General features: G+C 36.5%; 1 protein-coding gene across 1 annotated transcript in view; it reads left to right on the top strand.

Moving 5' to 3' along the window:
• The window catches only part of LOC123316425 (dynein axonemal heavy chain 3), a 2,043,583-nt gene that overhangs the window by 1,850,209 nt on the left and 179,844 nt on the right, over positions 1-13,530 (top strand). The window contains exon 48 of the mRNA XM_044902499.1: positions 9,753-9,960. Within this exon, the coding sequence (XP_044758434.1) occupies positions 9,753-9,960 (208 nt within the window). The remainder of the gene's footprint in view (positions 1-9,752; positions 9,961-13,530) is intronic.

Here is a 13,530-nt window from a genome sequence, read left to right as displayed (position 1 = left end):
AAGCAAAAATTATTCCAATTAAAAAACTCCTTCACCCGGAGGTCAGGTCGCCCAATGAACTTAACGGAGGTAACAACGAACTACGGGTTCATATATATATATATATATATATATATATATATATATATATATATATATATATATATATATATATATATATATATATATATATATATATATATATATATATATATATATATATATATATATATATATATAAATATATATATATATATATATATATATATATATACACAAATCGGTAACTCCAACTCTTATTATGAATCTATATCAATAACGGGTTATTGGATGAGAAAGGACTGCAATTATGTGAAACTCATTTATTCATCGTCGACGTTTCGGCTCATGTCTGAGCCTTCTTCAGGACTCTACAAGGTAATAATAATATGTTATAATACAATGTATAACACATCAACATGAGACTTACTGAATAGTCGAGGTTAAAATTATTTCTAGCATCAAAACAAGTCAACAAGTAGTCAGCAGAAGGCAACATATATCACAACAGGTGAAAAGCCATATGAATAGAATTGTTAGGCACCAAAAGTCAGTATATTCTAAAATCAAATTTCTTAAATTTCAGAAAGAAGTACGAAAATTGCACATATGCAACGTTGGTGGAAACAATACAATTGAGGTTACATCACAGAACACATGATACAATACATGAATAATTCTTTTTCTTTGTATATCAACCAGAATCAACTGACACATCTCGGACAACATTATTATGTCTGTATGTAAATAAAAAGGAATATATATTACTGATATTTTCAATGTCCTTTCTAGAATTCATCACATTTTTGGTTCCTTTAATATGAAACATTTCTAAGAACGATCGCTTGTTTAAATTCCTTTCGAACTCCAATATCTTAGTCGAGTTATAATCCATTACATGTTTGGTTTTTCTACAGTGCTCAGCAAGAGCACAAATTTTTTTGGGATTTTTTATGTCGCTTTTGTGTTGAGTAAGTCTCTTCTTAACTTGTTGGGAGGTTTGGCCTATGTAGCCTAAATTACATGACAAGCATGGAACATGATACACAACTCCCCTCATCTTCATTTTATCAATCCTATCCTTAACAGTAGAATAAAGACCGGCTATACTAAATTGATTCTTTACTGCTATTTTTAAACTAGGTTCCTTTAACAGATTGATCAACTTATGAGTAACATCAGGTATAGCTGGTAAAGATGCATAAGTAATCGGTGTTGAGACTTCGAGTTGAGATCCGTTTCCACCACCTCTTGCATCACCCAAACTTTGTGACATATCACCCGATTGCAATCGTGCAGATGTATTAAAAATTAATTTGCTGCACATTGCTCTAGGATATCCGTTCTTTACAATTAAATCATAAAAGATTTTCAAATTCTTCATTAGGAGAGTTGGATGAGAAATTCTACTGATTCTCTCTTTCATACCAATAATCAGATTAATCTTTTGTTTCAGAGGATGACTTGATAAGAAGTTGATATATCTACCAGAGCTACTGCTCTTTCTGAACCAATCAATCTTTAATTTATTATCACTTGTTCTTATCACTCTTGTGTCAAGAAAGGGAACAGAATTGTTTGTTACTTCCTCTATTGTGAACTTAATATGCTGATTGAAACTGTTAAAACTATCAAGGACGAACTGGATCTGATCAGCAGGAACCGCACAAAATATGTCATCAACATATTTTTTTATGATAGGGATCAAAAATGGTATCAAAGCTATTACAGCATCAAGCAGGTAGTCCATCACCATTCTCGCAATAATGGGACTCAATTTCATCCCCATGGGTGATCCGAATACCTCCCAACAAGTTAAGAAGAGACTTACTCAACACAAAAGCGACATAAAAAATCCCAAAAAAAAATTTGTGCTCTTGCTGAGCACTGTAGAAAAACCAAACATGTAATGGATTATAACTCGACTAAGATATTGGAGTTCGAAAGGAATTTAAACAAGCGATCGTTCTTAGAAATGTTTCATATTAAAGGAACCAAAAATGTGATGAATTCTAGAAAGGACATTGAAAATATCAGTAATATATATTCCTTTTTATTTACATACAGACATAATAATGTTGTCCGAGATGTGTCAGTTGATTCTGGTTGATATACAAAGAAAAAGAATTATTCATGTATTGTATCATGTGTTCTGTGATGTAACCTCAATTGTATTGTTTCCACCAACGTTGCATATGTGCAATTTTCGTACTTCTTTCTGAAATTTAAGAAATTTGATTTTAGAATATACTGACTTTTGGTGCCTAACAATTCTATTCATATGGCTTTTCACCTGTTGTGATATATGTTGCCTTCTGCTGACTACTTGTTGACTTGTTTTGATGCTAGAAATAATTTTAACCTCGACTATTCAGTAAGTCTCATGTTGATGTGTTATACATTGTATTATAACATATTATTATTACCTTGTAGAGTCCTGAAGAAGGCTCAGACATGAGCCGAAACGTCGACGATGAATAAATGAGTTTCACATAATTGCAGTCCTTTCTCATCCAATAACCCGTTATTGATATAGATTTATATATATATATATATATATATATATATATAGTATGCAGCCAATCCGAGTCTCTGAACAAGATCTTAGCTATGTACTGAAAAAATTGAGTAATTGGTCGGCCCCAGGAGTGGACAAAATCCACAATTATTGGTGGAAGCATTTCTCTAGCTTGAAACCTGCTCTGAGATCTGCTCTGCAAGAGGCATTGGATGACCCAACCAAGATCCCTGAGTTTTTCACCCTGGGTGCTACTAATATGCTACCAAAAGAGAACTGTGCCCAGGACCCCAAAAAATATAGACCAATTACCTGCTTACCTACTATTTATAAGATATTAACAGGCACCATAACCCGTCATCTGTGGAAACACGTTAATGCAAACAACATACTTGCAAAAGAGCAAAATGGATGTCGTAGGAATGCAATGGGCTGTAAAGAGCTCCTGGTAATTGATAGCGTTATCACCAAGCAAGCCAGTAGAAAGTTACGCAATTTATCCATGGCATGGATAGACTATAAAAAGGCCTTCGACTCCGTGCCTCATTCCTGGCTGCTTGAGGTCTTGAAACTATATGGTGTACCCGAACAGGTAGTAAATTTGCTTGAACATCTCATGCAAACCTGGCGCACAAATCTAATTGTAAAAACAACGAGTGGGGAGTACAAAACGGCTGAAATTAAAATCAAAAGAGGCATCTTTCAGGGGGATACTCTGAGTCCCTTGTGGTTTTGTCTGGCATTGAACCCGCTCAGTCAAATGCTCAACAACAACAAATATGGGTACATACTGGACAAAGTGCGGAATGTCAGAATCAGCCACAGTTTATATATGGACGATTTGAAACTGTACGCCCGCAATGCGGAAGAGCTCAAGAAGCTGCTCACCATCGTCAAATCCTTCAGTCGAGCAATACGTATGGAAATGGGAGTGGAAAAATGCGCGGTGATTCATGTCAAACGTGGAAAGATCATAGAAGGTGACAGTAATATACTTACCGGCGAGGAGGAGCTGCCCCATCTAGGTCCGCAAGAATCGTATAAATATCTTGGCGTACAGCAAGCGCTCGAAATAAGGTCCAAGGACGTGAAGAGCTCCCTGAAAGAAAAATTATTGAAAAGACTGCGGCTTGTATTGAAGGCGAAACTTAACTCTGGGGCGCTGTTCAGTGCAATAAACTCGTGGGTACTACCTAGCGTGGTGTACTCGTTTGGTGTAATAGGATGGTCCCGAACTGAAATCGATGAACTCAGCACAAAAATAAGAACAACGTTAACAAAATTTGGCGTCCACCACCCGCACGCCTCCGTTAACAGATTATACATCCCACGAAAAGAAGGTGGCAGAGGTATGCAACACCTAGCTATAGCCTATGACCGAGTAGTGAGCAGCCTCAGAGAATATTTCTTGAATAACAACAACTCACCTTTCAAAAAGACAATATGCGAAGCGGATGAAAACATTACACCATTGCATTTGTCATCTGCAACCACGCCACTGCTGGGTGTTACTGTGGAGAAACTCCGAGAGGAATGGTACTCTAAGCCATTGCATGGCAGGTACCCAAAAAACCTGAAAAGTAAATCAGTGAATGAAAAGGAATCGACAACTTACCTTACATCTGGGTACCTGTTTCCCGAGACTGAAGGCCGAATTCTAGCAGTGCAGGACCAGGTTGTTGGCACTAGAGCTTTCCTAAAGCGCATCGCGGGGCAGAACTTACCGACCGATCAATGCAGGAGATGCAACCAGGCTACTGAACATATCCAACATATTACCTCCTCTTGCCCCATATTGGCTCCAAGAGAATACCTGGAACGTCACAACGCAGTTTGTAAGATATACCACCAGGCAATCGGAAGATCCATTGGATTAATAAAGGATATAGTTCAAAATCATACTTACCTGCCAAGTGAGGTTCTGGAGAACGATAGATACAAGCTGTACTGGGACACATCAATAATAACCGATAGGCCGGTACAGCACAACAGACCCGATATCGTCCTGTTGGATCGTGAAAAGAGTGAGGTCAAGATCATCGATGTAACAATCCCCGCGGATGATAATATGGAGAGAGCGTACACCGATAAACTTACCAAGTATCATGACCTTGCATTTGAGATGAAGGAGATATATAGGCTAAAAACAACATCTGTCATCCCCCTAATTCTGTCTGTGAATGGGTTGGTCGAATCACATCTACCGGAAAACACCCTAAGGCTAGGACTCGAAGAGAAACTCGTCAGCCTAGCTCAAAAGGAAGTCATCCTGGGAACGGCCAGAACAGTGAGGAAGTTCCTGACAAGCCTGTGAGAGTATCTTGGCATCTGTGCTCGGCACTCTCACTTACCAACCCGTGTAGGCGGTGAAAAAAAAAAAAAAAAAAAAAAAAAAAAAAAAAAATATATATATATATATATATAAATTCGACGATAAGGGTCTATCGACTCTTATAACTACAGTGATTATATATATATATATATGAACGGATAATTCCCAGAGTCGATTATATGCAATAGTTAAGGGGTGTGGGAAATTAAAGAGCGTGATTTAGGTCTCTCTCTTCTTTATTTCATTGTCAACGTTTCGATCCTGGTTAGGATCTTCTTCAGGACTCTACAAACATGTTATATAGTCAATAACTATTCAAAATCGGATGAGACATCAGTTGATCCCCAAACCAGAGTTCAAGATTGACAGACTCCATAGTAGGATAAAAGATAGCGTAAGCACATTCCACAAAAGTGGAGTGATATATTCTGTTCCATGTTCGATGTGTAATGAAATCTATATTGGACAGACGTCGCAACAGCTTAAGAAGAGGTTGGCTCAACATAGAAGCGATATCAAGAACCCCAATAAGATATGTGCCTTGGCAGACCACAGCAGAGATAGAGACCACTTAATGGACTATGAGGCCACTAGGGTCCTAGATTGCGAACGCAATGGAGGAAAGCGTTCCTTTTTGGAAATGTACCACATCAAGCGCCACCCCAATGCCATGAATTACAGAAGAGATGTAAACCACATCAGCAGCATCTATTCCTACCTAATCCACTTCGACCAGGTCAATGAAGTTGACCCATCAAGACCACGAAGTGTATCCAGTGACGGAGTGCTTTCTGACGGCAGCAGGTCAGGAATCGGTTGACCGTCGTGAGTGATTGTCCACCAAATTCAGTGACAGTGAATTTGTGGCTAAACATATTGATCGCGACTGATTTTAAATTAAGAATTCAGTGAGAGTGAATTGGACAATAATTAGCGACTGATAATAACTTATAAAATATAAATTAAGAAACGACATCTAAATGAGCATCCCACAAAGGTTGCGAGTGGCTTTCGATTGATGAGCACTGATGGATGTGCTTTTGCTTTCACATCTTCATTTTAAGAAAAAAAAAAACATGTGGTTTTTTGATCAACGTTCTGCAGCATTCTGCAGGGTTAGTGAGAGTAGCTCCTGGTGGATGCGCATTGTACATTCATTTCCCCTCGCACCTCTGGATTTGAGTTGTAATAATTTTTTAAATTTTTTAAAGTTTTTAAAATGTGATGTACATTTGAAAAAATGTGATCTTTAATCAGGTTTTCACTAGGCGTGCTACAGGGTTAGTGAGAGTAACTCCTGGTGGATGCGCATTACATGTTCATTTTTCCCCCCACACCTCAGGAAATTGTAATTGTAATTGGAATTTGTAAATTGGCCTGCACTGAGCATTGAACATACACAAGGTTAGTGAGAGTAACGTTTGATCAGTGCACGCCATAAAGATTTTTGTTGCCTTTCATAGTTAAAGGAAGAAAAGATAATACTCTGTGGTTGCAGTTGTCACTACCTGTCTGTGACTCTGCTGTTGCTAACGCTAACCCCACTTTACTATACCGGCTTTTGCACCTGTTGATCCGACTGGATATGATAATTGTAATTGTTTGTCTACACATTGTCCTCGCATCATTGAGCATTGAGCATATTTTTAAGAAATTTGGGTTGTTCCACAACCAATCAACCCACCCACCTCTGTATTTCGGTAGGTATTCTGATGTCTCATCCGATTTTGAATAGTTATTGACTATATAACATGTTTGTAGAGTCCTGAAGAAGATCCTAACCAGGATCGAAACGTTGACAATGAAATAAAGAAGAGAGAGACCTAAATCACGCTCTTTAATTTCCCACACCCCTTAACTATTGCATATATATATATATATATATATATATATATATATATATATATATATATATATATATATATATATATATATATATATATATATATATAATCACTGTAGTTATAAGAGTCGATAGACCCTTATCGTCGAATTTATATATATATATATATATATATATATATATATATATATATATATATATATATATATATATATATAGTATAACGTTTTGTTTTTTACCTAGTATTTTATATGTATCATTCATTCATTATGTTGGGTTTCTAGGTTAGGATTACTTTTGTATTGTTCATTTATTGTGTATAAACGTTTCGGCGTATGCCTTCTTCAGTATACATTACATCTAAAAACAACAAAAAATTAATATAATAAAATCATGATTGTGTAAATATCCTACTTTATGTTTTCATCACCGTTTTGGTTTCGTCTGTTGTGTATTGTCTTGTCAACCATGTCATTGTTTTGTATGTCAGCAGAGTCTTGTCTTCTTCTTTCATTTGATGGTCTTCGCAACAATGGCATATATATATGACTTAGGTTTTTCGTGTCTTGTTTGTCGTTTACTACATTTTCGCTATTTATCTGAATATGGATCATTTCTAATATTTCTCTACGTTTTTGTTGAGGTTCGATTCCCAAAATTTTTGTGTCTTCGTAATTGAACTCATGTTTGCTTGTGTTTTTATGTTTATTAAGAGCTGTGGTAGCGTTCTTCGTGTATTTATGTGCGTTTAGTCTGTCTTTTAGTCTTTGTGAAGTCTGTCCTACGTACTGTTTGTCACAGTCCTTGCATGGTATACTATACACGACTTGTGATTTTTTGGTTTTGGGTGTTGGTGCTTTCAATTTGCTAAACACACTACTGATTTGATTACATGGCCTATATACTATTTCACGGTTGTACGGTTTAATTATATTGTTCATCTTCTGCGACAGTCCCTGTATAAATGGTAATTGTATTCGCACTGTGGTCTCCGTTGTTGGTTTCTTTGTATATTGTGTGTTGTAGAGTCGGTGTGTCCTTTGTTTTATGAGTTTTTTTATGAATGTTTCAGAGTAGTGGTTTTTGATCAAGAGTTCCCTCACTTCTATTAATGTTTTCTTCCGGAGTGTCGGTGATGTAAGTTTTAACGCTCTGTCTATGTATCCAATGGCTGTGCTCTTCTTTTGTCAGTGATGGTGTTAGGAGTTGTAATCTAAGATGTGATTTGTGTTCTGTTCCTTTCTGTGCCATCGGGTCAATAGTTCATCATTTTTTCTTATCAGTGTCATGTCCAAGAAGTTTAAGCTGTTGTTTTCTTCCTCTTCGAGTGTGAACAGTAATGATACATGTACACTGTTGAAGCGATTTAAGATCGTTTGTATTTCCGTTGGTGTTGTTACAATTAGACAGTCATCTACGTAGCGTTTGTAAAATGTTGTCTTATATTCTCTCATAATTTCCTCCTCTATCAACTCCAGTGCCAACTGCGCCAACGTGCCTGATATTGGGTTGCCCATGGCTAGACCTTCAATTTGTTTGTAAAAATATTCCTCATATTGAAAATAGCTGTTATTTGTTATATACTCTATTGTTTGTATGAACTCAACCTTAGGTATTTGTGTGTGTTGTTTTATAATCTCCCAATTTTTTTCAATAGCTCGTTTTATTAATTCTAACCTAGAAACCCAACATAATGAATGAATGATATATATATATAATATATATATATATATTTTAGGTGCAATTTTCTTGGGTTTAGAGCACAATAAAACTTCAGGTATTCAGATTTTATAACTTGTAATCGACATATGTTTCGGCGATTACAGCGATTACAGCGCCTACGGATACCGTATGGGATCGCAAAATACAACCCCATTCTCTGGCGCTTTCTGGTCAAAATCGAATGAGAAAGAGGCAATCGTGAATGTTTTTATGCTCGGTAGTCAGTCGGCTAGGCATTTTCCTGGAGGCCAGTGTTAGTGGGTCTATTCATCTTTTTTTCCCAAAATATGGAGACATTTTGACGAAAAAAAATTTATTGCGGCGCTAATGGGTTGAAGTCAACGATTTTTGAGTCAACAAAAATAACTACATTAAAAAGTGCAAATCTCGAAGAATTCAGTCCTGTCATCCCGAAAAAGAAGTTGAAAAGACTTAGACAAAGTATGCTAGGCACAGAGAAAACTGAAGAATTCAAAGCAGTGACACCTTTCTCACATACACACGTTAGTAACCTCGATCCAAATGTTGCTCCTGAAAAGATCATTAAGTATCTCAGTGATAGAAATTTCAAAGATGTTAAGTGTACCAAACTTCGATCAAACCATCTGAAGACTATCATCATTCAAAGTGTCAGTAATGTCTGCAGACTTCGACAAAGTAAACAGTCCTGATTTATGGCCGGAGGGGGCAAGAATAAACAATTTTTTATTTCATCTAATCAAGAAACCACCGTCAAATTGATTCATATTAATCTTCAGTCCATCGAAAATAGTTGGAATCGATTAGAATATTTTGTTAACAAACAAAATTGTCACATCCTTGCTGTCACGGAGCACTGGAAATCAAACCTTTTACTACCAGCATATTGTATGAGTAATTTTCAATTAATTTCATATTTCTGTCGAGGTAGTGGCAAGCATGGTGGTACTGCTCTTTATGTCAGTGACTGTCAAATAGGTTTTTTTAGGGAAATAACGGACTTTGTATATATGAGCATACTGATTTCTTTCGAATGTTCTGCTGTAATGATAAATATCAACAATAAGCCCCCCTTTCTGTTATACTTCATAGGCAAGGTTTCCAAATTGATTCGAATTTTAATTGTCTCTTTGAATTGTTATTGAGATCACTAAAATTTTAAATTTATGTGTGCCATCAACAATGAAGTAGAAACGAATCCTAACGGTTCAGTTACACCTGGAACATCATGTTTGATACCACAAACGTCCTAATAAAGCCAAGAAATTATCTTTCGTAAAAATAAAACAACTAGTCCAAGTTCAAATAACAAAAGGTGAAAATATTTATTTCATTTTTAGGGTCCAATAGCATCAGGTATGATTAATACTGCACTTCAAACTGGCCAATGGGTTGTCCTGCAAAACTGTCATCTGGCTGAGAGTTGGATGAGAGAACTGGATAGAATTTGTGATGAGGTGATAGTTCCTGAGAACACTGACACACATTTTCGTTTATGGCTCACCAGCTATCCAAGTAGATCGTTTCCAGTAGCCATCCTACAAAACGGTAAAAAATTCACATATTTTTCCATATTTCGTAAATCAAGTCAATATACGGAAAATTCAGAATGATGTAAGTAGGATGAAAATGAGTGCGCTCTGTAATAACTTCATTCCAGTTAACTTATGAGTTATCGCACAAAATGGACGAAGTTTACCCAAAGATATCCGTTATGTCAACCCAGATTGTGATATTCACTTGAATTATTTCTATACAACCATAATGCAAACTAATGCGAACTTCAAACTTCACAGATAAAATGAAAATTGAGTTGTGAGATTCGACATTGTGATAAAATACGTAATGACAGAAACTTTTACGTAGAACGGGCAGCATAGCGTTCATTTAAAACCCAAAAATATTTTGACAAGCGTCATAACCCCACATTTTCGTACTATACAGAGTGAAATGTGTCAAACTTCCATGGCCAACCGAGTGCTAAAATGAAAGTGAATGGAGTATATAACGTGCGTTCAAAAAAATTCGTCGTCAAGTAGGCTATGGAATTTTGAACGTCGACATTTCGTGTCTAAACGTAATTCTTAGCTCGTGCTTTACTATTTTCCAGGTAAACTGTCATTTTAGCATTTTGGGTTGTTGTTGAATTAAAATTATCAGCAAATTATAAAGATGGTTTTTACGGACGTGTGAAAGACTTTCACTATTGAATTCTACTTCAAAATTGGAAAGAAAATTGAAGGAAAATGGAAATATTTTGTTCCGGCGACTTCATTGAAGCCTATGTTGCTGTACATTATTAAGAATGAATTTTTCCATTGTACTGTTTTGCGATGTGTTGACGAAACAGGTATGTTCAAACAAAAAAGGAAGTGGTATACCAAAAAAGAAAACTCCAGAGTTCAGTAATAATGAAAACATGGTGACAGAAGCTCGACAAACCTCTCTTCAGATTTTATCTCAAGTGGATGGAGTATCCGTTGGCATATGCCACCCGATTTTGAAAAAAAGATATCCATTTGTTTCCATAAAGATTGACATGTTATCAGAAAACTGAAAAGGTTGTGATTACCTAACCTTGTAGCATCCGAGAAAAATTGGAGTTCAGTATCATACTGAACTGATGCATACTGACAGTATGCATCAGTCAAAGGCAAAATGTGGACCTACTTTCTTTTATGGAACTTTAATAGCAAAACGTTATGAAGGAGAAAGCATCATGCCTTTTTATAGCTGAATTGAATTTTAATAAATTGTCCAATAGCTATTTTCATGTGATTCAGTTCTTTTAGTTTAGTCATGGATTTTCAGTAATGACGGAATCAATTCAATATTTATAGAGAATTAATAAACATATTATTGAGAATCTTACTGTGATTTATTCATATGACTGAAGTAACTAGAACCTCCTTACAAAAAAACATACTACTACGATCAATTCAAGATTCATGTTTCTTACGTATGAAAATAGTGGACGGTTAAAATTTTTACGAAGAATTTTTCTAACCGCCTCAGATTTTTTGGATTCTTGTCATCTTACTCAATGAAAGAAATGCTTTTCGAACGTTGGGTGAAATTTACAGGTAATCTTTTCTGAAAAGTGCCTTTCCGTACAAAATTACGATATATAGGTTAATGTCATCATTGTTTACATTTTGGGAAGATGAAGTAATTCAAGGAAAGACATACGTTCTGCTACCGAACATCAGCCTTCAAAATTTCATAGCCTACTTGACGACGAATTTTTTTGAACGCACGTTATCAACCCAGGCGCCAATATGTATCTATGAATATCATAGTGAGAACATTGAGACTGCCGTAGATCAGTTCGGACCTGACAGATTATTTATTGTTGGTGACTATAACCTTCCAAATACTGTTTGACCTAATGACCATATGTGTCTTAGAATTGATTCGGGTTTTTGTCAGCATTCTCAAGTTCTTCTTGAAACATTGAGTTTTCTCAATCTCTATCAGAACAGTTCAATCCAAAATGTGTATTGTAAAATGTTGGATTTGGTTTTTTCGAGTTCCTGAGAGTCGAAGCTGCTGATGATATCCTATCGAAGTTGGATGTTCATCATGCGGCACTTTCCTTCAGAATTCCTATTAATCCTTCCTTCAGAAGAAACGACGATTTCATAGCATTCAATTTCAAGACAGCAAATTATGAAGCTCTTAATGAATACATGTCCTCCATTGATTGGACTACAAGACTTGGAGCTGCTTGTGTGGATGTCGAATCTCAGGTTGAAATCTTTTACACCCTATAATACGAGACTATAGAAAAATTTGTTCCCAAAATAAAAATTAAATTATCGTTTTTCTCCAGATGGTTTTCGGTTGAATTGAAAGATTTAATTTTCCGTAAGAAGTTGGCACACAATAAATATAAAATTTCTAATACATGGGACGATTACCTGAAATTCTGTAGCCTCAGATCCCAGTGTAAAAGCTTGTCTAAAGAATGTTATGTTTATTCTGTGAGGGAGAGCGGGGAATCTATTCATAGCAATCCCAAAAAATTTTGAAACTATGTGAATGCCAGAAAATCTGATAATGATTTGCCAAATGTTATGTTTTATGGTATAATCATATTTCATAGCAAGAATGATATAGCCAATGCTTTTGGTAGATTCTTTCAGTCAGTTCATAGACGGCATGATACGAATGTTTCCATCGACGCCACTGATAGCCCATCTCACGATATTGAAGACATGATTGATTCTATTGAACATGTGTAAGATCATATTGAATCTCTCGATGGACCTGATAATGTTCCCGTGTTGTTCTTGAAGAAATATAAACAATCCATTGCTTTCCCGCTTCAAATTTTATTCAACAAATCCTTGAATGATGGAACTTTTCGAATTTTTGGAAATCTGGGTTTGTCAAGCCTGTTCATAAATCGGGACCTAAAGAAGATGTTTCTTACTATACCCTAATAATAATAATGTCTGGCCTGCCTGGCAGCTATCTGGTAGATGGCCTGCCGGGTAGCCATCGTAATGACGTAGACGGTGCAGCCAGCCACGCCTGCTGTCCGAAGTCCCCTTTCTTTATCCTCTCTCTTTCACATCCTTTATGAGAGGCTCTTTCTGCTCCCATTTCTCTACCCCTCACCCAAACCGAGAAAGGGGAGCACAAACCCATGGAAATGGTGATTACGAGAAGCCTCAGAAACGAGTCGCTGCCTTGGGATCGTCAGGGCATGTCTAGAGCCGGCGCTGGACATGACAGCATAAGGGACGTCGGTGGCAGGATGTTGAGGAAGCGGGCTCCTGCTGCAAAGAAGCTACAGCTCCAAAGCAACAAGAGCAACCAACGAGTCCAATTCAATTGCCAACTCGAACCGCTGAAGGTGCTGCTCAGGATATTCAGCCAGTGCTCACCCAAGCGGGGTTAGTTAGAAAGCGCATGAAGTGGACAACGTCCGTGAATGCGCATATACAGGGTTGGGATAAAGTTTGGCACCAAATTAATATATTTAAAACGAAACAGAAAGTAATTTTGAAGATTTTCATAAAAAAAACGTCATGAAAAGCAGAAAGAGTTATCTAATACAAAGTATTTCGTTTTATTCCTCACTATTGATACAAATAACAACGATTTATTTAT

This window comes from Coccinella septempunctata, chromosome 7 (genome assembly GCF_907165205.1).
Source record: "Coccinella septempunctata chromosome 7, icCocSept1.1, whole genome shotgun sequence".
Taxonomy (NCBI): domain Eukaryota; kingdom Metazoa; phylum Arthropoda; class Insecta; order Coleoptera; family Coccinellidae; genus Coccinella; species Coccinella septempunctata.
The sequence above is the reverse complement of the archived record's forward strand: the minus strand, read 5'-3'. Positions and strand labels throughout refer to the sequence as shown.